This window comes from Balaenoptera acutorostrata, unplaced genomic scaffold (assembly GCF_949987535.1).
Source record: "Balaenoptera acutorostrata unplaced genomic scaffold, mBalAcu1.1 scaffold_534, whole genome shotgun sequence".
Taxonomy (NCBI): Eukaryota; Metazoa; Chordata; class Mammalia; order Artiodactyla; family Balaenopteridae; genus Balaenoptera; species Balaenoptera acutorostrata.
The window spans coordinates 21,239-45,842 of NW_026646186.1; the positions used below are offsets into that span (position 1 = coordinate 21,239).

Consider the following 24,604-nt stretch of genomic DNA (forward strand, 5'->3'; position numbering starts at 1 on the left):
TGAGGGCTTCCCTGGTGGCGCAGTGGTTAAGAATCCGCTTGCCAATGCAGGGGACACGGGTTCGAGCCCTGGTCTGGGAAGATCTCACATGCTGCGGAGCAGCTAAGCCTGCAAGCTACAACTACTGAAGGCCCCGCCTAGATCCCGTGCTCTGCAACAAGAGAAGCCACCGCAATGAGAAGCCTGCGCACCGCAAGAAAGGGTAGCTCCCGCTTGCCGCAGCTAGAGAAAGCCCACGAGCCCAAGGCAACCAAAAATAAAACAAATAAACATAAATAAATTTTTTTAAAAATGTGGATACTGAGATTTAGAGAGCTCTGGTGAGGAGCAGAGCTCCAACGCCTTCCTTGTCACCTATCCTGTTGGGGCTCTGTACCCTCTCCTTCCCTAGGTCCACAGAGCCTCAAGTCAATTGAAACTGATTTGGTCCTCTCTCCTCAATGTCAACCTGCCTGTTTTCTTTGTTACTTCTTTGCTCTAATACACTACCCAGATCGTGGCTTGGAGGATTTGTATGCAGGGTTATTTACCATACACAATTAGGAAACCCCTCCCCGTGTGTTCTTCGGTCTCTGGCCATGGCATTGGCAGTAGTCTGGGCTCACTCTCACTTATCACTGAGCCTCTGATTGGAGTCCTGGCGGCCAAGGCACTGTCACTCATGACAGCACAGCCTTTCTCCTTTGATACTTTCATAATCTGAAAATGAAATGCACATCTTTCACTGGTAGATTAGAAATGGAATTTTCTTCTCTACTTTTCGGTGGCAGACTAGGTTTTAAAGCCTCAAGTGACTGTGTGAACTTGTATCTTGTCTCTGCCAGCTGTCTGCATCAGCAGCATGGGGTGACTTTGGTTGCCAGACCGTTCTCATGCTGTCCACCCATCAAATGGCTTCCACCCAGGGTCCCAGGAGTGTGTTGGTTTCCTGAGGAACAAAATCCTATCTTCCAGTAGAACGCTTACTTCCAGCTACTCACTGGCACATACAGAGTCATACAGAGTTTGTAAACCTAGCTTTTCTTCTTACCACTTGGAGATTAATCCTATAATGCCCTCATTCTTCCAGAACAATAGTTCTCCACCTGAGAATTAAACAATTGCTTCTTTAAGCCACATTGAGCCACATCTGGCAGGAAATGTTGTACTGAAAATTGGAAGATCTAACTGGTGGCTGGATTTGACATCGCTGAGTCTTTTGTAATATTCTCCGCTTCATTTTGCTGAGAAATGAAAGTTTGCATTAGGTGGTCTGGAGTTGTGAAACACAAATGTGGACATATGGAAAAAATTCTCAAAGCTCTTTTTAATTTTCTTGAAGTGACAATATTGCCTTATGTTTAAATCCATTGAGTAGAATAATATTACTTATTTAAAAGCCTACATATTTTCAGCTTTATAATATCAGGCATGCCTATGGAAAGAAGCCTTTCCTCAGAGAGGGGAAATAGTGAGTATTTAGAATGACAATTGTAATTTTAGCAGTTTAACTGGGACTTTTTGTTTTTTATTATTTGGTTAAAGGGCCAGATAGTAAATATTTAGGCTCTGTGGGCCTGGAACTACTGAACGCTGCCACTGCAGAGTGAAAGCAGCCCTGGACTGTACTTAATTGAATGGGTGTGGCAGTGTTTCAATGAAACATTGTTTAGACAGGAACAAAGCAGATTTGGACCTCATGCCAATTTGTTGACCCTTACCCTAGAAAAAACTCTGAGTTTCACATTCTTTTCTTATATCCCCATGACCCTCCTTTTTAAAATCATCTGCCATCTATCTATACGGTGCAGTGCAATGTTAGGTTGCCAGATTTATGTTTGTTGATTGTATGTCTCCCAAACTATATATTTATATGAAATTCAAATTTATCTGGGCATGGTGTATTTTACCTGGCAACCCTATCCCAGTGACCTTTTTCCCACATAGTCCACCTTAATTTGGAGCTTGATGTCCTTCCCTAGATCAAAATCTTCTTTGGAAAATGTCTGAAGTTCTTAAAGATCAGCTGAGGGGGAATTTAGGGCCACACTGCCTTTCCTACGATTGCCTTTGTTGCATGTTAGGAACAATAATGAAGGAAAAGGAACAAAGTTTTTGTCTCAGGCTAAATACAAGCACATCTGTACTTGTGCAAGAGAGGTTTGGTGGAGCCGTAATTTCCTTTCCATTCCCTGAACATCTGCCCTGGTCACAGGTTACCTATTGTTTCTAGGTAAGTGAATCCTGATGGAGTCAACATGGAGGACGATATTCAGAGAGGAGGGGTCTTAAAGGGATATGATACAGAAGAGAACCTACCTAGTACAGAGTAAATGCTTCAGTGCATACATGTTCATTATCATTCCCTAGTCCTTTAACATCCCAATTATTTCAATTCATTCAATATAAAATATTCAAAGAATAATTCTGCCCATATACTCTGTACTTGCTTAATAAATAAGCATCATTAAAGTTAAAATTTAGAAGAATGAGACTATACAAGTCACAAGATCAAGGTATGATTTCAGTCATTCTAAATGATGTTGGTATTTGAGTTCAAATTACATTGCACGCTGGCTCTGAAAGGGGCAGAATTATTTTCCAGAAAATGTTGGCAAAGATCTGCTAGGCTGTGAGAAGTTGGTTCTCATGTACTCTGGGCTGTGAGAGAACACTGTGTCTTTTCCCATAAACAGGAGGGAAGGTGAACGGGCTCTGGGGACTTCTGATGGGGAAGATAATGAAAGGTGCCTTCATACCTCAGCTGTTCAGCACCATTAACCTTCCCAGTAATTGAAACACACAAAAGGGGGTGGTAAGTGAGAGGCCTCCCTCTCGTCAATTACCTGGCAGGTACAATTACTTAAGCCTTCAAACAAAGGAACGACTTTAGGTTCCTTTAAACCATTCTTTACAAACAAATCAACCAAAGCTTTTTGTTTTTTAACTCTAATGGTATAATCATTTCTTTCTTTTGATTTGTGCCTGTGGATTAAAGCATACCCAGCTCAATAAGGTGGGCATTTGTTATTTAATTAATGTAACTAATAAAGTCCACCATGTAGAAAAGGTTACAGCAACAAAAAAAAGAGGTCTTAAAGGTTTACCATGGGAGACCAATTTACGATTCAAAGTGGTTTTAGACTGACAGGCAAAAAAAAGATTTCATTTTCCACATGGAAATGAAAAATACAAATGCAAAATTTTAATCTAGTTCCAGCTGAGGAATAACATCATATTGCAATGACAATACAAGGAAAATGAACCTAATCCTATCAATGTGTGTATGGACATGAAGGAAACTAGTTTTCATCAGTTATGTCAATGACATAACAATAGAGCAATGGATGTGTGTGTGTGTGTGTGTGTGTGTGTGTGGGTTCAGGTTCATTTGCAATTGCAGATGCTTGCAGCGGGTGGGGGTGGGGGTGGGGGTGGGGGTGTGGCTGCAGGTTGGGGCTCCCGCCCCGCCGGCTGCGCGGGTTCGCCGAGCCCGGAGGAGGGAGCGCTAGCTACCCCGAGCGGGAGGGAGCTTGCAGACTCCGGCTCAGAGCAGCTGTCTGGACACCTTGGGTTTTGGGGTGGGGAGCGCCGGCGACTGTGAACACGGACTCCGCCGCGGGAGCCTGTCTCAGGATGCTCTTTCTTTTGTCTGCCCAGCCCTGGAGTACATTAGCAGCAGGGAATACTTGTGAGTACAGCAAATCTTTTAAAACTTATACTGTCAACTGAGAATTCGTGTTTTTGAAAAAAACTAATTGAATTTTACAAATGGAATCACTGGTCTGCTTCTGAAAATGAGGCATTTAAAAACCATCGCAAAGTCCCCACGCTTGGATAGGATGGTTTACAATGGTTTTTCCACTTGTCAAGTCTGTAATACACAAAGCCTGTTTTGACTTGTCTGTGAGCTGAATTTTGTCTGTGTGCTGTTGTTTTGAATATTCATTGAGAAAGCTCAAGTTCTAGTAAAACCTAAAATTAGCATGAGAATATTGAGGCGGAGAGAGACCAGAGATAGAGGATAGCAGGAGATGAGGAGAGAAGAGCATGCCAATATGTCATTTCTTTCTTTTTACTATGACTACATTTTGGAGGATTTATGTCAGAAAGGAAATGGTTGGCCGACCTGGCCGGGTCCTGCATTAGCGTAGATGTTTGCAGCTGGCGCCCTGCGGAATCGGGTACCAAGAACTCGGGCGCTGCAGCGGCGGGCAGGCTCCGCAGCAGAGCCCAGGCGGCAAACCTGGTTAGTCCCCAGAATTACGAGAAGGATAGACCCCTCAGAATTAGAAGGCTTTTGCTTAAAGGGAAAACATAACCTGCCATTCAGGTTCATTTGCAAGTGCACATGCTTGTATATTGTGATGTGCTGTGTTTCTCATTTTGTTGGTTCAGTGAAGATGTATTAACCTCTCAGTTCTGGACTGGCAATGCGAGTCTGATCTAAAGATGCTAGCCAAATTGATTCAGCCGACCTCAAGGCATTTTAATCTGGAAATCGGAAAAAGTTTTCAAAGTGTTATTCAGATTGAAATCTCCATCATAGGGCTTTTCTTTCCTTGAGGGATTGGAAGAAAGCCCCCTTAGTCCTACATCCACACCCCATCCCCCTCAAGAATTTTTTTAAAATCAGGTTGTAGGGAGTAAGGCAAGCTATTATGCATTTCAAGAAAGTGCTAGTAGGCATGTTAGAAACCGACCTTGCTGCTGGGTATCCAGTTTTATCTGGGGGTGCGGTGGGCTGGGGAACTCCGCCCTTACCAGGAAGTTTGTGCTAAAGTGAAAAGCATTTTGTACAAATAGTTACCCTTCCAGCATTCATCCATATATGCCCCGAGGCTGTGATAAGTTTGTGTTGTCATCATTTAGTATCACCTCATTTAATGCCATATTATATGAGCCACTCCTGAAAACGAGCCTTAGTCTCCTTTAAGAAAATACTGCCCCGTGTTTCAGACAGAATTTTAATTTAGCTTTGGGCACAATTTCCATGAATTAATGACAATGGGGGCATTTACATGAAATCCTTAGGTCGTGCAGTAAAGCATTTATCACTTTGCTAAGAAATTAAAAATGTAGTACTAAATGATTTGCTAGTATACAAGAATTGTAGAATAATTTAACATAGTACACTGAGGTGCAATTAAAAAGTCACCAGAGGTCACTCTTACTTAAAGGAAACATGGCTTCAAAAATCCTTCCCTTAGAAGAGAAGCAGAGTGCTGTGCTGCCTTTCTTGTCTCCTTAGTTGTGATTACAGGATATTGCAAGATCAGTTATTTTGATATTTCTTTATTTTCTGTTTGTATTTTATTCCCTGAAATCCACAGAGGTATCATGTTCTTCATACTGAGCATCTTTTTTAAGAGTCACATGCTCTGAGGTGCTCCATGTCTGAATATCCAGGCAGATACCCTTTTCTGAATTGAATATATCTCTAAGCTCAGTTCGTCTGGGTCTCTGGCTGACTCTTCAAATGTCAATGCTAGTTTTCACTTTTCAGCCTCTGTTTTATTTAGATGTGTTTAGTACTCTGATGAAAAGTTCAGTAAGTTAAAAGTACCTATGTAAATATGCATGGCTAAGAACATTTTAGATACTATAGAGTCCTTGATCACCGCAAAGATGGCTACTATAGTTGTTCAAGTGTCAAGTATATATTTAAATGTCTTTGCAGACTTAAAGATTCATAGAGAGTACACAAACTGTTTGATAATTGCTTGCTAATCTCATTTGACAGTATCCTTTGTAGCAGTAGAAGTAATGGTGAATGAATCTTATTATAGTCTAGATTAGGTAATTTGACCAATTGGATTTTTCCTTAACTCTCGAATATTTGGGAGGTGTTTGTTTGTATGTGTAGATGTATATACAAGCAAGGTATTTCAAACCCATATTTGAAATTTGTTACTACATAAATCAAGGTAGAGAGTTCATTTAGTCCTGTCCCATCATTTGAGAAATTGTAAAGAGGAGTTTGCCAGCAGGATGGGATTTAGGCTACCAACAAGAAATCACGAACACCAGCATTTGCTCAAGTCTTTTGATCGCTAACCTTTTATTCCTAAGAAGTGTTTTAAGAACTCAAGTAATCTTTTCAGACAAGACTTTAAAACTAACAAAAATGAAATATTCTTAAGCCCTGATAAAATAATGAGAACTGTATGTAAATTTTTAAAAAGGTAAAGATCTTCTCCCCAAAAGGATACAGTGACATTTTTCCTCTATTTACAACTGGTTCTCAGTAGTAAATTAGTCAGACCGCGGTGGGGGTGGGGGGGTCAACCTGGGTGAGGTTCTGGCATAAGACATACTCTCATACAGGACTTGGTTGAAACATTTGACATCTCAGAAATTATCCATGTTTTGACATGAATCTTTATAATTAATGGGAAATTTTAAGTCAGGAGGAGTCTACACAGGGCGAGAGTAATGTTTCTAAATAGCCAAAAACATGGGCTTTTTTTTTTTTTTTTCTCTTATTCTCTGTCTTTTTGAAGATAAAACAAGTTGAATGGACAGCATCCTCTAGGACCAGATATTTAAAAATTGTGCATCTCTACTTGGTCTGCCTTCTAGAACTCTTTGTATTTAGTCAAGATGAAAGTGTTATTCTAATGGAGTTATCCTCTTAAATGGAATGCAAGAGGAAAGTTAGAACATAGATTCCAAGTTGGAGCCCTGTTTTCCAGAAGTTGTTGTGCAGACAGTGGTTGGTTTGCTCACTTCCTACCATGAGCCGCAAGTGGAAGAGGGCAGTAGCTCTCTGTTTTAGGATTATCCCTGTGCATCTACTATTTGTTTATGAACTTTCAGATCTTTTGCGGGGGGGAGGGGAGGAAGAAGAGATATAATCTGAATAAGAAAATGTCAGTATTTTGATTGCATATTTAGTATTGTAAATCTGTCTCCTGGATCGCATGTCACTTTGAGGAGTAATGTTCACTCTTTCCCGATTAAGGAACAACACAATTGGAAGTTAATTTACAGCTGAATTATTTTCCCCATATAAGTAAAGTACCAGCTATAGCTAGTAGCTGCTGTCCTCCCTAACTCTACTCCCCAGTGAAAAGAAAAAGGACTGAAGTCTCTGAAAAGGACTGAAGCCAGTGTTAGACATTTCAGCCGCTGTTGATGGTGATTATTTGACGTAAATGATGATATTTGTAGACCCAGGGGTTCAATTTAGTGAGTGTTACACACTCACTCATCCGCACCTTGTTAAATCTCAGTACTTGTAATTTTCTCTAGAAGTCTTCTTTTGTTTCCTTCCCCTGTCAAAAGTGCCCTTCTTGTTGTGAGAATAAAAGATGTATTTCTGGCCCACTACAGGTGGGGCACACAACTTGAATCACTGTTCTAGGAGTGGTAATCAGGATTTGTTCTTATCCAACAATGTCTCCTCCCTGTTATGTCCTGCATATGTATGAGAGGTCTCTGCCCTTGGTTGGGGGAGCAGATCAAGCCCATTTTGTTGGCCAGCATGGGAGACAAACATGTGCTCTTCATGTAATAATACCTAGTGCTTGATCTAGGCAAATATATTAGCACCTCAATTTGAAGATTTGTATCAGATTTGAATCCTTTCTTCACTGGAGCAATGGCTCCTTATGTGCTGAAGTGTTATTGTATCATCTTTCATGAAAGTTTATTAATATGATCCTCTAATAGATATTATCACACAATATTATTCTTTTAAAAGAAAAATAACATAACACAGTATAATAGTGAGACACTTGTTGTATAAATTATCCTAGCCCAATAACATGATTAACCTTAAGAATTTGGTATAAAAATACATGAATTGCAGACTGGAGGAACTGAAGATAATGCTACAACTGCTAAGAAGTATAAAATCGTTAGAATTGATTTAAGTGAATGTCTAATAGTGTGTTTATCAAATGTCTCTTCTCAAGGGTATTGTTTGTCAGAACTCCTGTCATTTCAGTGGGCACAGATTCTTTGTAATTATTTGCTAAGTGTCATCAACATATTCTATTGCTATGTGAGCACAGTCAATCTCAAGTAATGCCATGTGTGCTAAGACAATACAGTCCATACAGAAGTTTTGACCTTGGGTAATATGGACTAAAATCCTGCTACTGTTTTAATTGGTGCAGGCTTCTTTTTGTCTCAATAGTGTGCTTAGTGGTTTTCTAGAGTGAGTCGAATCCCCCAAGTTAATCAGGATTATCCCTGTGAATCTACTGTTTCTTTATGAATTTTCAGATCTTTGGGGAGGAAGAAGAGAGATAATCTGAATAAGAAAATGTCAGTATTTTGGTTGATACTTAGATTGAATTACTTATGTCTACCTATTTCTGAAAGGCATGAGACCATATGTACTATGTTCCTTGGTGTAGGGAGGGAGCCTATCAGGAGATGTGCCCCGGGAGCAGGTGAGTGGGGAATCCATTCGTGATTCGGTGAAACATGTTGGGGAAAATGAGCATAGACTATGGAGGGAGGTATTTAGTAAGCACTGGAGCTTGGACTTGTTGGAAAGAGTCTTCCACAAATTGGTAAACGGACCGTTTTTTTAAAAAAAATCATATTTGAATAAACTTCCCAGAAATACTGAGGTCAGAATATTTTTGAAAACTTCGGGAAAACAACAACATTTTTTTCTCCAAAAAAACTTACAAAGTGCATGTGACTATCAACCCAGAGTGACAGGCAAGGCTAGAGCTGTGAGGGTCCTGAAGCTTATGCAACTGGGGGAGACTCTTTAAGCAAACAAACAAACAAAATGACCCTAAAGACACATTATCAGTGACCCTCCCATGCCTGAAAGCCTGTTCTGGGGAGAAGACTGGAGCTCAAGAATGTCTGCTCCTTTGAGTTGATTTGGGAAAAAAACCCCAAATCATTCAAGAGTACTAAATAAAGGACATATTCACTGACAAAAATCTCAATTAACTGAGCAAATTTGAATTTGAATTTTTCCCTTTAAATCAAAATCAGAATTTGAATATAAAAGTATACTTATAAAAGTATAAAAGAGTTCAGACAGTTTGGAATGAATAGATCCAGGGTTTACCTGCAATTCTAATTCTAATCCTGAAAAACAAATATGAAATTAACCTCTGGATCTTCTCCCCACTTAACTTTTCAGAGCCTTTAAAGGCTTGGCTTCAACATACAAAGTTCTTCAGAGAAACTTCCAAAGTGTCCCCACTCAATCTGCCTACCTGGGGCCCGTTGCGGTGCTGATTGCTAGAGGCTCTGTTGCATCATATTGAATAACTTTAAAAAACTGAATTATTTATGTCTACCTATTTCTGAGAGGCAGGAAACCATATGTAATACGTTCCTTCCAAATATCATACTTGTTTTGTCCAGTTTGAGTTCTATGGCATAAGGTTAAAATCTGTGTGCTGATTAAAGTTATACACAACTTGTAAATACTGTAAAAACTAACACAACATTGTAAATCAACTATACTCCAATGTAAAATAAAAAGTTAAAAAAAGAGAGGGTATGATAGAGTGACCTTTTGACATTATGCAGGAACATTGTTTAATAGGCCCACATGATTGTTTACTTACCTAGAAGAATGCACCCATGTCTGACTTGGTCATTTACCATTTGACTGGAGTTTAGACGCTGAAATTGATGATTTCTTTTTTTTTTTTTTTTTCAGGTACATATGGTAACTACAAAGGTTGTATTGCCCTGTAGGACACTGATCAGTTTTTTTGTAACCTAGCAATCTCATTCTAATGTTCTTCTATAAATGCCTGTAAATTCCTAGCTTCTCAAAATGCTCTTTTACTGGATTAGTCATTAATGAGTTTATGATTCTTTGGCATGCATTTGTTCTGTATTTGTACGTGTTGTGTTTTTAAGTTTTTGAAAATAATGCTCTGACATAGAGATTGCACATGTCTGGTAGGTGTACACATAACCTTGTGTGATAATACATGTGCTTAGTTTGAGTGTTGCTTTACAATAAATTTCCTTTCTGGTTCATTAGAAACTTTACTTTTCAATAATAATATAGGGAGTCTGGCTCGCCATAAAAAATAAAAATATTCTCCTTAGTTTCCAGGTAATGGGTATTTTCAGTGTACTGATTTGAAATAGAATTGAAACATAAAGTACTTGAAATTTTGAGTAGTTTAAAGTTGGAAACTGTATAATTTTTATTTAAATATATGCCCGTTTAATGGACCAGTTTAAAAAAAAAAACCTCCCTCCAAGGCTGTTAATCACAAATGAAAAAATGATATATTTTATCTAGGCTATGGCTTTTATTAAGTTTTTACTCGGTAGTACATCAGGAAAAGATACTCATGGAGGATGTGCTAGTGATAGCTAACTCATGGAGAGAAACTTGAAAAAAGTTTGTTTTTTAAACAGGCAAATATGATCCTTTCGGAAGAGTCATTTTAGGGCTATGGTAAATGGTGTATCAGATATTTAAATTGATGGGTTCCTAAGTTGTATCACCTGTGGTTCCATCTCTGGCCTTAGTGGCTGTCACCTGTGGAGAAGGAATTTGTATGCCACGTGTTCCCTGGACCACTGTGGGAGGAAGGGGCTGGTGAACCTTGTTTGGAATCAGTGGCAGTTTCGATAACCTCAGAAGCCACTTAACGCTGTGGCGTAGACCTAGGGTCCCCACATGCTCGTTTCAGTAGCATCTCATTACTTGGGGTGTTCGAGACCCAACAGAGGGTTTCTCTGGATCTTAGGAGCAAGCAGTGACATTGCTGCTTGGATGATGCAGGAGCGACCTGCTGCCTTGAGACATAAGACCAGGTGCCACCTGCAGTTGTCAAGGTTGTAATTAGTTTTTATTTTAACATTTATAAATCCTCAGGCAGCCAAAGAGCTTGCTAAAGTGAAGCTACATACACTCTTCCTCGGAGTGGTGAATTGGTGGGAGAAGTGGCAGAATGAACCATGTGTGTGTACGTATGTTTGTGTGTCTTAAGGGAGGCTGGTTGGGTAGAGAGACCTGCGGAAGGAATTAAAAACCACTGTCAATAGCTGTAAGAGAGGCACAGATTGGATTAGGTGACAATCCAGTTACGTGGGGTTGAGCTATTTCTTACTTGTTACCATGCAGAACGGATATTCTCCACTTTGGATTTCTGAGCATGTGAGCAATCAGGAAATACAAAGCCATCTGCCCTGACCCAGTTGAACCCCAGTTGAAACGATTGCCTTCACGGGTCGGAGGTGTTTTGTGTTCTAGGATATTGCTGTGCAGCCACCGTTAGAACCAGCAGCACTTCACCTGCCTCTGAGGCCTTCCCAGGTCCTGGTTCCTGTTAATACAGTTCTAAGGAATGGCTGGTAGGATTTTGATTTAAAGGCGAGTAGAGATAATAAAGGGAATCTGATTAGCATGCGAAAATAATTCAGTAATTTGATTCAGGTCAAAGAAAGTAATTTTAATATAAACTTCTATTATGGAAGAAAATATTTTAAGAACTGTTAAGTATTTTAATGTCTCAGATTTGGCTGATGTAAGAACAATAATATGTTTCTATAGACATCTGTTCAAATGTTTGGAGATGATCAAAATTAAGGATTTGTCATATAGCTTTACGTTTGCTGTGTCTTTGATGATTAGAAACTTGAGAATAAGGACATTGCTATACACTAAAAGTATAATAATACAACATAAAAAAAAAGAAAAATATGGCTGTGTAATGTCATCAAGCTGGCTAGCTGCTGTGTGTCTGGGATTCTTAGGCTTCTCTGCAACGTTGTGTTAACTCATGGAAGTTTTCTTTTTTTAATTAATTAATTTTTGGCTGTGTTGGGTCTTCATTGCGGCACTGAGGCTACGGGCTTTCTCTAGTTGCGACCAGCGTGGGTTACTCTTTGTTGTGGTGCGCGGACTTCTCATTGAGGTGCCTTCTCTTGTTTCGGAGCATGGGCTCTAGGCGCAAGGGCTTCAGTAGCTGCGGTGCGTGGGCTTAGTTGCTCCGCGGCATGTGGGATCTTCCTGGACTAGGGATCGAACCCGTGTTCCCTGTATTGGCAGGCGGACTCTTAACCACAACTCCACCAGGGAAGTCTCGATTCACGGAAGTTCTGATAAGAAAACCTGTGAGCCTTGACATTTCAGAGCACATCCTTTTCTATGGTGTGAACCATGCTGTCATTGCGAGGGGTTAAAAAAATTGGGGGACTGAAAGAGGATATGTTGACTAGAGTTTAGTTAAGGTATGTATAAGAGAGTTTAAGGGAGCAAACGCCAAATTACTCTTTGCTTTCTTAAAGTGACAAGGAACATTTCTGAAAAATATTTTTTCTGGCATAGAACACAGTAGAATTGACAGATCTCAGAGTCAATTCCCTATTAGAGGTAAGTCAAATGACCTATTTTGAACTATGGTACAAGGTTAACAAACATAATATTGATTTTCCAGTTTAGAAGAATAAATTTTGGATCATAATTATTTACTATTCTTTTGTCATGATGAACTACTGATCTAGTTTAAGAAACCTGACAACCTGATCTTTGGGAGACTTGCATCGCTATGGACTGATTTCACTTGTTCTTCTTCTAAGTGATAGGATTCATTCGTTGGAAGATAGGCTGCATGTTTGCCTAGGGAAAGTTCCTTTTCCTCATGAATATTGCTGCAAGGTGAAGCAGGAGTGGGGAGATACATCCTGCAGGCTATTGCGCATTTGAGCATGAAAAGGACATATGTTGTATCTTAATCACCATCCCAATTCCCTAGGGATGAGACTGGCTTCCCCACCCTCCCAAGGCCTCCTTCCCAACCCCCAGCATCAGCATGCCCAGAGCCTTCATGAGCATCTTCTTCCATTTTCTTAGATGGAGGTGATGCCGAATGACTTCTGGGTTGACTTGCGTGGATTTGGCCAGCCAAAGAGGTGTCCTTCCTCCTTCACTACTTCCTGTGGGATCCATCCCCCTGAGGTCTTCCACTGTTATTCCATTTCCCAGGTGTAAGAGGGACTGAAGTGGGAGGATGGCAGTGAGAATGAAAAGGTGACACTGCACACAAAGAACACTTTCAGGACTCAATGGTTGTTTGATTCTATGTGGAGTAATAAGAAATGGGAGTGTGAAGGACTGGGGTATTGACAAGTGACTTCAACACAACGGGGAATTGTTGGTTCACATCATTGCATTTCAGGCGAGGTTAGATCCAGATGAGGCTGTGCCATCAGGATCAGCCTGTCTTCATGTTTCCGCTCTGTCTTCCCAGTGTCAGCTTGATGCTCAGGCAGGAATCTGCTTGGTAGCTCCATGTCCAAGGTCGACCTTCCTAATCACAGTGGTAGAGAGAATGCTTTCCTCTATTTGGACTTTGGTCCTTATTACCCTGAAGCACTAAGCATGTATTTATTTGTTTATTCCCTCAACTCAAGCTCCAAGAAAGCAGAGACTTCCTCTTTCTTTTTTGTTGTTATTCCTACTTCCTAATCCCCAGAGCCCAGGGATGGTCCTGGAAGACAGTGGGTTCTCAATACATATTTGTTGGCTAAGTAAAAAGGTGAATGATTCTCTTTCCCCAAACAACCAGCAAGATCCCCAGATCTGACTTCCACAGTTTTGTCTGTGTTGTGACTGCTCTTATCCAGCTACTGTGACAGGAAAGGTTGGCCCTCATGACCAGTGGTGGAGCCAGGAAGTGATTGCAACTTGATCCTTGACCAGGTGCTTTGACTGCATCACTTTGACAAGAAAGCAAAATGCACAATCCATTTAGGTAATTAGTTTAACATCTATTATGAAAAGCACTAGCTTTCAGGCTCTTACTGGCTTCATAGAACAGATGCTTGGTTACACGTCTCCCTCCTTCATCAGATTTTAAACTTCCTGAAAACAGAATCACGCTTCTTTGTTCCTGCAGTGCTTTGCTGATGGTACTCAGTAAGTACCAAAGAAATGGAGAAATGAATATATTTTAAATATGCTACCTTGAAAGTATATAGACTATCTGCAGAATCCCCCTGTGTATTTTATCATCATTTTTTAGGTGGCCTAATACAAATGCATTTTTATGTGACTATCCCTGAGCTCTCTACTAGCCAACTGATTTGTTCATGGAAGGATCCATTGGCTGATTTTGAGTGTTTTGTTTTCTTCCAGTAGGAAAATGCCTGACATAACTTCTGACCCAAGGCTTTGATAAAAAGCATGGTGCCTGTTCTAAAAGTTGCTGGGAAGCCCTGAGGGAGAGCTTGAAAAGGCCAGGTGTCAGGGGAACTACCAAAGACCAACAAGCAGCAAAGAGGAGGCCTTCTGGCAGGTATTATTAGGCAAGATGACTGTTATCTAGGGAGATCTTGATCAAGTCTGATCTCAGCAAGGCTCCATATTCAGGAGGAGCCTGAAACAGAGGTGCCTGGGGGCAGTGTGTAATTGGCCTTCTCCACAAGCCTGGTTCACAGTGTCTACCTGATACTGGAAGCAGCATCTAATCCAGGTGGGAAAGGCTCACTGCACATCAGGGCAGAGGGCCTGCAGGTGCACAGGTGGCCATTGCACTTCAGTGTAGGTGCCCAGGTGTCTCCTTGACACCCATGAGGCTAAATTCATTTGGGTCACAGCTGCCTCTGGGAGTGAGAACCACGGACTCTGTGTCCAGTAACCTGCAACATCAAGTGGAAGCTCCCATTGTGCTTGCAGACTTGACCCCCTGGTCTAGGGTGAGGAATTTCTGAGTCTGTTTATGGCTGGCCATTATTGTCAACAAAACCTGTTACTATCTTTGAGAAGTTTTATGACTAGCTAGCTCAAAGGCATGACAAAATGCACATGCTATCACTTCAAGACTACCTCTATTTTCAAACAAAGATCGTTCGTATTTTCAGAATTACATAGAAGGGCCCAGTGGAGGTGTAGAAATGAAGATGATTCCAGCAGCACTCCTTCAAACAGCATAAAACTATAAAATTCAACAAGATGTACTAACATAATGAGTCACACTTTCAGATAGGCAGTGGAGTGGAGTGGTTATGAAAGGAATGTTTGGATTAGGCTTCTGCTTCCACTGATGAATGCCAGCTGTGTGACCCTGGGTGATTTGCTTATCCTTTCTGTGTCTCAGCTTCCTTGTCTCCAAAAATAGAAGTAATAATTATAACCCATCTCATAGACTTGTTATGAAGATTAAATTAATTAATATATATAAAGAATGCCTGGAACATAGTAAGTCCTCAGTGAATTTTAGCCATTAGTGTTGCTCCTGTTGATCTCAAGTGTAAAATCAGAAATGTGACTTTGGTCCATGACTTTGGGTAGAATAATCAGATAAGGAATTTTAGGGAAAGGCATTTATACTGGGTATTTCCATTATTCAAAGTATTATCACTAATACTGCAAGATTAAGACAATATTACAAAAGAAGACTATTTAAAAATAAGTTTATGTCATAGAATTAGAAACTCTAACAGTACATTGATATGTTTCAGCTTTCCGTAATATTATATCTCTCTAAGCAATAAAGCTTTTCAGATTAAGCTATGTGGATTAAATTGTCACTAGCAACTTTGACTTCTTTCGGTTTTATATATTTTTCCACTAGCTGAAAAGGACTCCCCAGATCAAGACAATATGCTCCTGAAACATACACTGCTTGTTATCTGGCTGTTTTTTATGAAGTCTTCTAAGACATATAGTATCTGACCATCAGTAGGGGTTGTTTGACATTTATGATAGTGAAATGAGTGTTAGTGTCCAAGTCAAACATGTTTTGTATGCTTTGGAATGTCATCTCACTTAGAATGGGTATGAAAACTTTGGTGTGGATCCTTGGAAAGAGAGCATTACTGTTTGACTGTGAAAGGTTAGGTTTAGCCCCATCTCTTGAATTTTCTCATGTCCCCTTTTCTTCAGTCATCCCATCACTGACTTATTCAAACCCTCTAAATCTCTGGCATTTACTATTGTTGTCTTCATGATTTTCCTGTCTCTACCTCACCTCCTTCTGATCCATTTGCTATCCTGCTGCCAGAATAATCTTTCTAAAGACCACTTACCTGATGATCTTGCTTTTCTGGGTAAAGATTTTCGAATCTTCCCTCACATCACACACACACACACACACACACACACACACACACACATACGCGCATACATTTATTCTTTGAAAGGTCCCTTCCCTTCACTTACTGTTCCTAGTCCCTCCTTTAACTGACCCTAAACTACAACCACCACCTAGCTACACTGGCATTCTTCCATCAGGACTTTCAGTTACCCCTCCCTCTACTTCTGGCACTTTCTCTCCATGTCTTGTCTTCCTGTTGAACATAGTCATCTAGGCTCTTACAGATCCATTTCCAGGAAACATATGCTCACAATAAAAATAAAAACATAAAATGCAAGAGGAAGAATCATCAGAAATAATAAACTACAGAATTAGACCAAAATAAATGTATATATTGAAATAGATTTAGGATATAAAATTTGTTTGATATGTATAAAGAAATAAAAGAGTAGAAGAATGGAAAGAATACCCTCTCCTTCCCTAGGCCCACAGAGCCTCAAGTCTATTGAAACTGATTTGGTCCTCTCTCCTCAATGTCAACCTGCCTGTTTTCTTTGTTACTTCTTTGCTCTAATACACTACCCAGATCGTGGCTTGGAGGATTTGTATGCAGGGTTATTTACCATACACAATTAGGAAACCCCTTCCCGTGTGTTCTTCGGTCTTTGGCCATGGCGTTGGCAGTAGTCTGGGCTCACTCTCACTTATCACTGAGCCTCTGATTGGAGTCCTGGCGGCCGAGGCACTGTCACTCATGACAGCACAGCCTTTCTCCTTCGATACTTTCATAATCTGAAAATGAAATGCACATCTTTCACTGGTAGATTAGAAATAGAATTTTCTTCGCTACTTTTCGTTTGCATACTAGGTTTTAAAGCCTCAAGTGACTGTGTGAACTTTATCTTGTCTCTGCCAGGTGTCTGCATCAGCAGCATGGGGTGACTTTGGTTGCCAGACCTTTCTCATGCTATCCACCCATCAAATGGCTTCAACCCAGGGTCCCAGGAGTGTGTTGGTTTCCTGAGGAACGAAATCCTATCTTCCAGTAGAACGCTTACTTCCAGCTACTCACTGGCACATACAGAGTCATACAGAGTTTGTAAACCTAGCTTTTCTTCTTACCACTTGGAGATTAATCCTATAATGCCCTCATTCTTCCAGAACAATAGTTCTCCACATGAGAATTAAACAATTGCTTCTTTAAGGCACATTGAGCCACATCTGGCAGGAAATGTTGTACTGAAAATTGGAAGATCTAACTGGTGGCTGGATTTGACATCGCTGAGTCTTTTGTAATATTCTCCGCTTCATTTTGCTGAGAAATGAAAGTTTGCATTAGGTGGTCTGGAGTTGTGAAACACAAATGTGGACATATGGAAAAAATTCTCAAAGCTCTTTTTATTTTTCTTGAAGTGACAATATTGCCTTATGTTTAAATCCATTGAGTAGAATAATATGACTTATTTAAAAGCCTACATATTTTCAGCTTTATAATATCAGGCATGCCTATGGAAAGAAGCCTTTCCTCAGAGAGGGGAAATAGTGAGTATTTAGAATGACAATTGTAATTTTAGCAGTTTAACTGGGACTTTTTATTTTTTATTATTTGGTTAAAGGGCCAGATAGTAAATATTTAGGCTCTGTGGGCCTGCAACTACTGAACGCTGCCACTGCAGAGTGAAAGCAGCCTTGGACTGTACTTAATGAATGGGTGTGGCAGTGTTTCAATGAAACATTGTTTAGACAGGAACAAAGCAGATTTGGACCTCATGCCAATTTGTTGACCCTTACCCTAGAAAAAACTCTTGAGTTTCACATTCTTTTCTTATATCCCCATGACCCTCCTTTTTAAAATCATCTGCCATCTATACGGTGCAGTGCAATGTTAGGTTGCCAGATTTATGTTTGTTGATTGTATGTCTCCCAAACTATATATTTATATGAAATTCAAATTTATCTGGGCATGGTGTATTTTACCTGGCAACCCTATCCCAGTGACCTTTTTCCCACATAGTCCACCTTAATTTGGAGCTTGATGTCCTTCCCTAGATCAAAATCTTCTTTGGAAAATGTCTGAAGTTCTTAAAGATCAGCTGAGGGGGAATTTAGGGCCACACTGCCTTTCCTACGATTGCCTTTGTTGCATGTTAGGAACAATAATGAAGGAAAAGGAACAAAGTTTTTGTCTCAGGCTAAATACAAACACATCTGTACTTGTGCAAGAGAGGTTTGGTGGAGCCGTAATTTCCTTTCCTTTCCCTGAACATCTGCCCTGGTCACAGGTTACCTATTGTTTCTAGGTAAGTGAATCCTGATGGAGTCAACATGGAGGACGATATTCAGAGAGGAGGGGTCTTAAAGGGATATGATACAGACGAGAACCTACCTAGTACAGAGTAAATGCTTCAGTGCATACATGTTCATTATCATTCCCTAGTCCTTTAACATCCCAATTATTTCAATTCATTCAATATAAAATATTCAAAGAATAATTCTGCCCATATACTCTGTACTTGCTTAATAAATAAGCATCATTAAAGTTAAAATTTAGAAGAATGAGACTATACAAGTCACAAGATCAAGGTATGATTTCAGTCATTCTAAATGATGTTGGTATTTGAGTTCAAATTACATTGCACGCTGGCTCTGAAAGGGGCAGAATTATTTTCCAGAAAATGTTGGCAAAGATCTGCTAGGCTGTGAGAAGTTGGTTCTCATGTACTCTGGGCTGTGAGAGAACACTGTGTCTTTTCCCATAAACAGGAGGGAAGGTGAACGGGCTCTGGGGACTTCTGATGGGGAAGATAATGCAAGGTGCCTTCATACCTCAGCTGTTCAGCACCATTAACCTTCCCAGTAATTGAAACACACAAAAGGGGGTGGTAAGTGAGAGGCCTCCCTCTCGTCAATTACCTGGCAGGTACAATTACTTAAGCCTTCAAACAAAGAAACGACTTTAGGTTCCTTTTAAACCATTCTTTACAAACAAATCAACCAAAGCTTTTTGTTTTTTAACTCTAATGGTATAATCATTTCTTTCTTTTGATTTGTGCCTGTGGATTAAAGCATACCCAGCTCAATAAGGTGGGCATTTGTTATTTAATTAATGTAACTAATAAAGTCCACCATGTAGAAAAGGTTACAGCAACAAGAAGAAGAGGTCTTAAAGGTTTACCATAGGAGACCAATTTACGATTCAAAGTGGTTTTAGACTGACAGGCAAAAATAAGATTTCATTTTCCACATGGAAATGAAAAATACAAATGCAAAATTTTAATCTAGTTCCAGCTGAGGAATAACATCATATTGTAATGACAATACAAGGAAAATGAACCTAATCCTATCAATGTGTGTATGGACATGAAGGAAACTAGTTTTCATCAGTTATGTCAATGACATAACAATAGAGCAATGGAAGTGTGTGTGTGTGTGTGTGTGTGGGTTCAGGTTCATTTGCAAGTGCAGATGCTTGCAGCGGGTGGGGGTGGGGGTGGGGGTGGGGGTGGGGGTGTGGCTGCAGGTTGGGGCTCCCGCCCCGCCGGCTGCGCGGGTTCGCCGAGCCCGGAGGAGGGAGCGCTAGCTACCCCGAGCAGGAGGGAGCTTGCAGACTCCGGCTCAGAGCAGCTGTCTGGACACCTTGGGTTTTGGGGTGGGGAGCACCGGTGTCCGGTGAACACGGACTCCGCCGCGGGAGCCTGTCTCAGGATGCTCTTTCTTTTGTCTGCCCAGCCCTGGAGTACATTAGCAGCAGGGAATACTTGTGAGTACAGCAAATCTTTTAAAACTTATACTGTCAACTGAGAATTCGTGTTTTTGAAAAAAACTAATTGAATTTTACAAATGGAATCACTGGTCTGCTTCTGAAAATGAGGCATTTAAAAACCATCGCAAAGTCCCAACGCTTGGATAGGATGGTTTACAATGGTTTTTCCACTTGTCAAGTCTGTAATACACAAAGCCTGTTTTGACTTGTCTGTGAGCTGAATTTTGTCTGTGTGCTGTTGTTTTGAATATTCATTGAGAAAGCTCAAGTTCTAGTAAAACCTAAAATTAGCATGAGAATATTGAGGCGGAGAGAGACCAGAGAGAGAGGATAGCAGGAGGTGAGGAGAGAAGAGCATGCCAATATGTCATTTCTTTCTTTTTACTATGAATACATTTTGGAGGATTTATGTCAGAAAGGAAATGGTTGGCCGACCTGGCCGGGTCCTGCATTAGCGTAGATGTTTGCAGTTGGCGCCCTGCGGAATCGGGTACCAAGAACTCGGGCGCTGCAGCGGCGGGCAGGCTCCGCAGCAGAGCCCAGGCGGCAAACCTGGTTAGTCCCCAGAATTACGAGAAGGATAGACCCCTCAGAATTAGAAGGCTTTTGCTTAAAGGAAAAACATAACCTGCCATTCAGGTTCATTTGCAAGTGCACATGCTTGTATATTGTGATGTGCTATGTTTCTCATTTTGTTGGTTCAGTGAAGATGTATTAACCTCTCAGTTCTGGACTGGCAATGCGAGTCTGATCTAAAGATGCTAGCCAAATTGATTCAGCCGACCTCAAGGCATTTTAATCTGGAAATCGGAAAAAGTTTTCAAAGTGTTATTCAGATTGAAATCTCCATCATAGGGCTTTTCTTTCCTTGAGGGATTGGAAGAAAGCCCCCTTAGTCCTACATCCACACCCCATCCCCCTCAAGAATTTTTTTTAAATCAGGTTGTAGGGAGTAAGGCAAGCTATTATGCATTTCAAGAAAGTGCTAGTAGGCATGTTAGAAACCGACCTTGCTGCTGGGTATCCAGTTTTATCTGGGGGTGGGGTGGGCTGGGGAACTCCGCCCTTACCAGGAAGTTTGTGCTAAAGTGAAAAGCATTTTGTACAAATAGTTACCCTTCCAGCATTCATCCATACATGCCCCGAGGCTGTGATAAGTTTGTGTTGTCATCATTTAGTATCAGCTCATTTAATGCCATATTATATGAGTCACTCCTGAAAATGAGCCTTAGTCTCCTTTAAGAAAATACTGCCCCGTGTTTCAGGCAGAATTTTAATTTAGCTTTGGGCACAATTTCCATGAATTAATTAAAATGGAGGCATTTACATGAAATCCTTAGGTCCTGCGGTAAAGCATTTATCACTTTGCTAAGAAATTAAAAATGTAGTACTAAATGAATTGCTAGTATACAAGAATTGTAGAATAATTTAACATAGTACACTGAGGTGCAATTAAAAAGTCACCAGAGGTCACTCTTACTTAAAGGAAACATGGCTTCAAAAATCCTTCCCTTAGAAGCAGAGTGCTGTGCTGCCTTTCTTGTCTCCTTAGTTGTGATTACAGGATATTGCAAGATCAGTTATTTTGATATTTCTTTATTTTCTGTTTGTATTTTATTCCCTGAAATCCACAGAGGTATCATGTTCTTCATACTGAGCATCTTTTTTAAGAGTCACATGCTCTGAGGTGCTCCATGTCTGAATATCCAGGCAGATACCCTTTTCTGAATTGAATATATCTCTAAGCTCAGTTCGTCTGGGTCTCTGGCTGACTCTTCAAATGTCAATGCTAGTTTTCACTTTTCAGCCTCTGTTTTATTTAGATGTGTTTAGTACTCTGATGAAAAGTTCAGTAAGTTAAAAGTACCTATGTAAATATGCATGGCTAAGAACATTTTAGATACTATAGAGTCCTTGATCACCGCAAAGATGGCTACTATAGTTGTTCAAGTGTCAAGTATATATTTAAATGTCTTTGCAGACTTAAAGATTCATAGAGAGTACACAAACTGTTTGATAATTGCTTGCTAATCTCATTTGACAGTATCCTTTGTAGCAGTAGAAGTAATGGTGAATGAATCTTATTATAGTCTAGATTAGGTAATTTGACCAATTGGATTTTTCCTTAACTCTCGAATATTTGGGAGGTGTTTGTTTGTATGTGTAGATGTATATACAAGCAAGGTATTTCAAACCCATATTTGAAATTTGTTACTACATAAATCAAGGTAGAGAGTTCATTTAGTCCTGTCCCATCATTTGAGAAATTGTAAAGAGGAGTTTGCCAGCAGGATGGGATTTAGGCTACCAACAAGAAATCACGAACACCAGCATTTGCTCAAGTCTTTTGATCGCTAACCTTTTATTCCTAAGAAGTGTTTTAAGAACTCAAGTAATCTTTTCAGACAAGACTTTAAAACTAACAAAAATGAAATATTCTTAAGCCCTGATAAAATAATGAGAACTGTATGTAAATTTTTAAAAAGGTAAAGATCTTCTCCCCAAAAGGATACAGTGACATTTTTCCTCTATTTACAACTGGTTCTCAGTAGTAAATTAGTCAGACCGCGGTGGGGGTGGGGGGGTCAACCTGGGTGAGGTTCTGGCATAAGACATACTCTCATACAGGACTTGGTTGAAACATTTGACATCTCAGAAATTATCCATGTTTTGACATGAATCTTTATAATTAATGGGAAATTTTAAGTCAGGAGGAGTCTACACAGGGCGAGAGTAATGTTTCTAAATAGCCAAAAACATGGGCTTTTTTTTTTTTTTTTCTCTTATTCTCTGTCTTTTTGAAGATAAAACAAGTTGAATGGACAGCATCCTCTAGGACCAGATATTTAAAAATTGTGCATCTCTACTTGGTCTGCCTTCTAGAACTCTTTGTATTTAGTCAAGATGAAAGTGTTATTCTAATGGAGTTATCCTCTTAAATGGAATGCAAGAGGAAAGTTAGAACATAGATTCCAAGTTGGAGCCCTGTTTTCCAGAAGTTGTTGTGCAGACAGTGGTTGGTTTGCTCACTTCCTACCATGAGCCGCAAGTGGAAGAGGGCAGTAGCTCTCTGTTTTAGGATTATCCCTGTGCATCTACTATTTGTTTATGAACTTTCAGATCTTTTGCGGGGGGGAGGGGAGGAAGAAGAGATATAATCTGAATAAGAAAATGTCAGTATTTTGATTGCATATTTAGTATTGTAAATCTGTCTCCTGGATCGCATGTCACTTTGAGGAGTAATGTTCACTCTTTCCCGATTAAGGAACAACACAATTGGAAGTTAATTTACAGCTGAATTATTTTCCCCATATAAGTAAAGTACCAGCTATAGCTAGTAGCTGCTGTCCTCCCTAACTCTACTCCCCAGTGAAAAGAAAAAGGACTGAAGTCTCTGAAAAGGACTGAAGCCAGTGTTAGACATTTCAGCCGCTGTTGATGGTGATTATTTGACGTAAATGATGATATTTGTAGACCCAGGGGTTCAATTTAGTGAGTGTTACACACTCACTCATCCGCACCTTGTTAAATCTCAGTACTTGTAATTTTCTCTAGAAGTCTTCTTTTGTTTCCTTCCCCTGTCAAAAGTGCCCTTCTTGTTGTGAGAATAAAAGATGTATTTCTGGCCCACTACAGGTGGGGCACACAACTTGAATCACTGTTCTAGGAGTGGTAATCAGGATTTGTTCTTATCCAACAATGTCTCCTCCCTGTTATGTCCTGCATATGTATGAGAGGTCTCTGCCCTTGGTTGGGGGAGCAGATCAAGCCCATTTTGTTGGCCAGCATGGGAGACAAACATGTGCTCTTCATGTAATAATACCTAGTGCTTGATCTAGGCAAATATATTAGCACCTCAATTTGAAGATTTGTATCAGATTTGAATCCTTTCTTCACTGGAGCAATGGCTCCTTATGTGCTGAAGTGTTATTGTATCATCTTTCATGAAAGTTTATTAATATGATCCTCTAATAGATATTATCACACAATATTATTCTTTTAAAAGAAAAATAACATAACACAGTATAATAGTGAGACACTTGTTGTATAAATTATCCTAGCCCAATAACATGATTAACCTTAAGAATTTGGTATAAAAATACATGAATTGCAGACTGGAGGAACTGAAGATAATGCTACAACTGCTAAGAAGTATAAAATCGTTAGAATTGATTTAAGTGAATGTCTAATAGTGTGTTTATCAAATGTCTCTTCTCAAGGGTATTGTTTGTCAGAACTCCTGTCATTTCAGTGGGCACAGATTCTTTGTAATTATTTGCTAAGTGTCATCAACATATTCTATTGCTATGTGAGCACAGTCAATCTCAAGTAATGCCATGTGTGCTAAGACAATACAGTCCATACAGAAGTTTTGACCTTGGGTAATATGGACTAAAATCCTGCTACTGTTTTAATTGGTGCAGGCTTCTTTTTGTCTCAATAGTGTGCTTAGTGGTTTTCTAGAGTGAGTCGAATCCCCCAAGTTAATCAGGATTATCCCTGTGAATCTACTGTTTCTTTATGAATTTTCAGATCTTTGGGGAGGAAGAAGAGAGATGATCTGAATAAGAAAATGTCAGTATTTTGGTTGATATTTAGATTGAATTACTTACGTCTACCTGTTTCTGAAAGGCATGAGACCATATGTACTATGTTCCTTGGTGTAGGGAGGGAGCCTATCAGGAGATGTGCCCCGGGAGCAGGTGAGTGGGGAATCCATTCGTGATTCGGTGAAACATGTTGGGGAAAATGAGCATAGACTATGGAGGGAGGTATTTAGTAAGCACTGGAGCTTGGACTTGTTGGAAAGAGTCTTCCACAAATTGGTAAACGGACCGTTTTTTTAAAAAAAATCATATTTGAATAAACT

General features: G+C 40.0%; 1 protein-coding gene across 14 annotated transcripts in view; it reads left to right on the plus strand.

Annotated features, from left to right (window-relative positions):
* LOC103015218 (dihydropyrimidinase-like) overlaps window positions 1-24,604 on the plus strand; it is a 99,013-nt gene that overhangs the window by 13,560 nt on the left and 60,849 nt on the right. The window contains exon 2 of one of the 14 annotated variants that reach the window (XM_057539518.1): window positions 2,213-2,842. The exons of the other annotated variants lie outside the window; for them this stretch is intronic. Coding sequence (XP_057395501.1) covers window positions 2,213-2,227 — 15 coding nt within the window. The 3' untranslated portion in view covers window positions 2,228-2,842. Of the gene's footprint in view, window positions 1-2,212; window positions 2,843-24,604 lie in introns of those variants that run through there. 14 annotated transcript variants of the gene reach the window in all.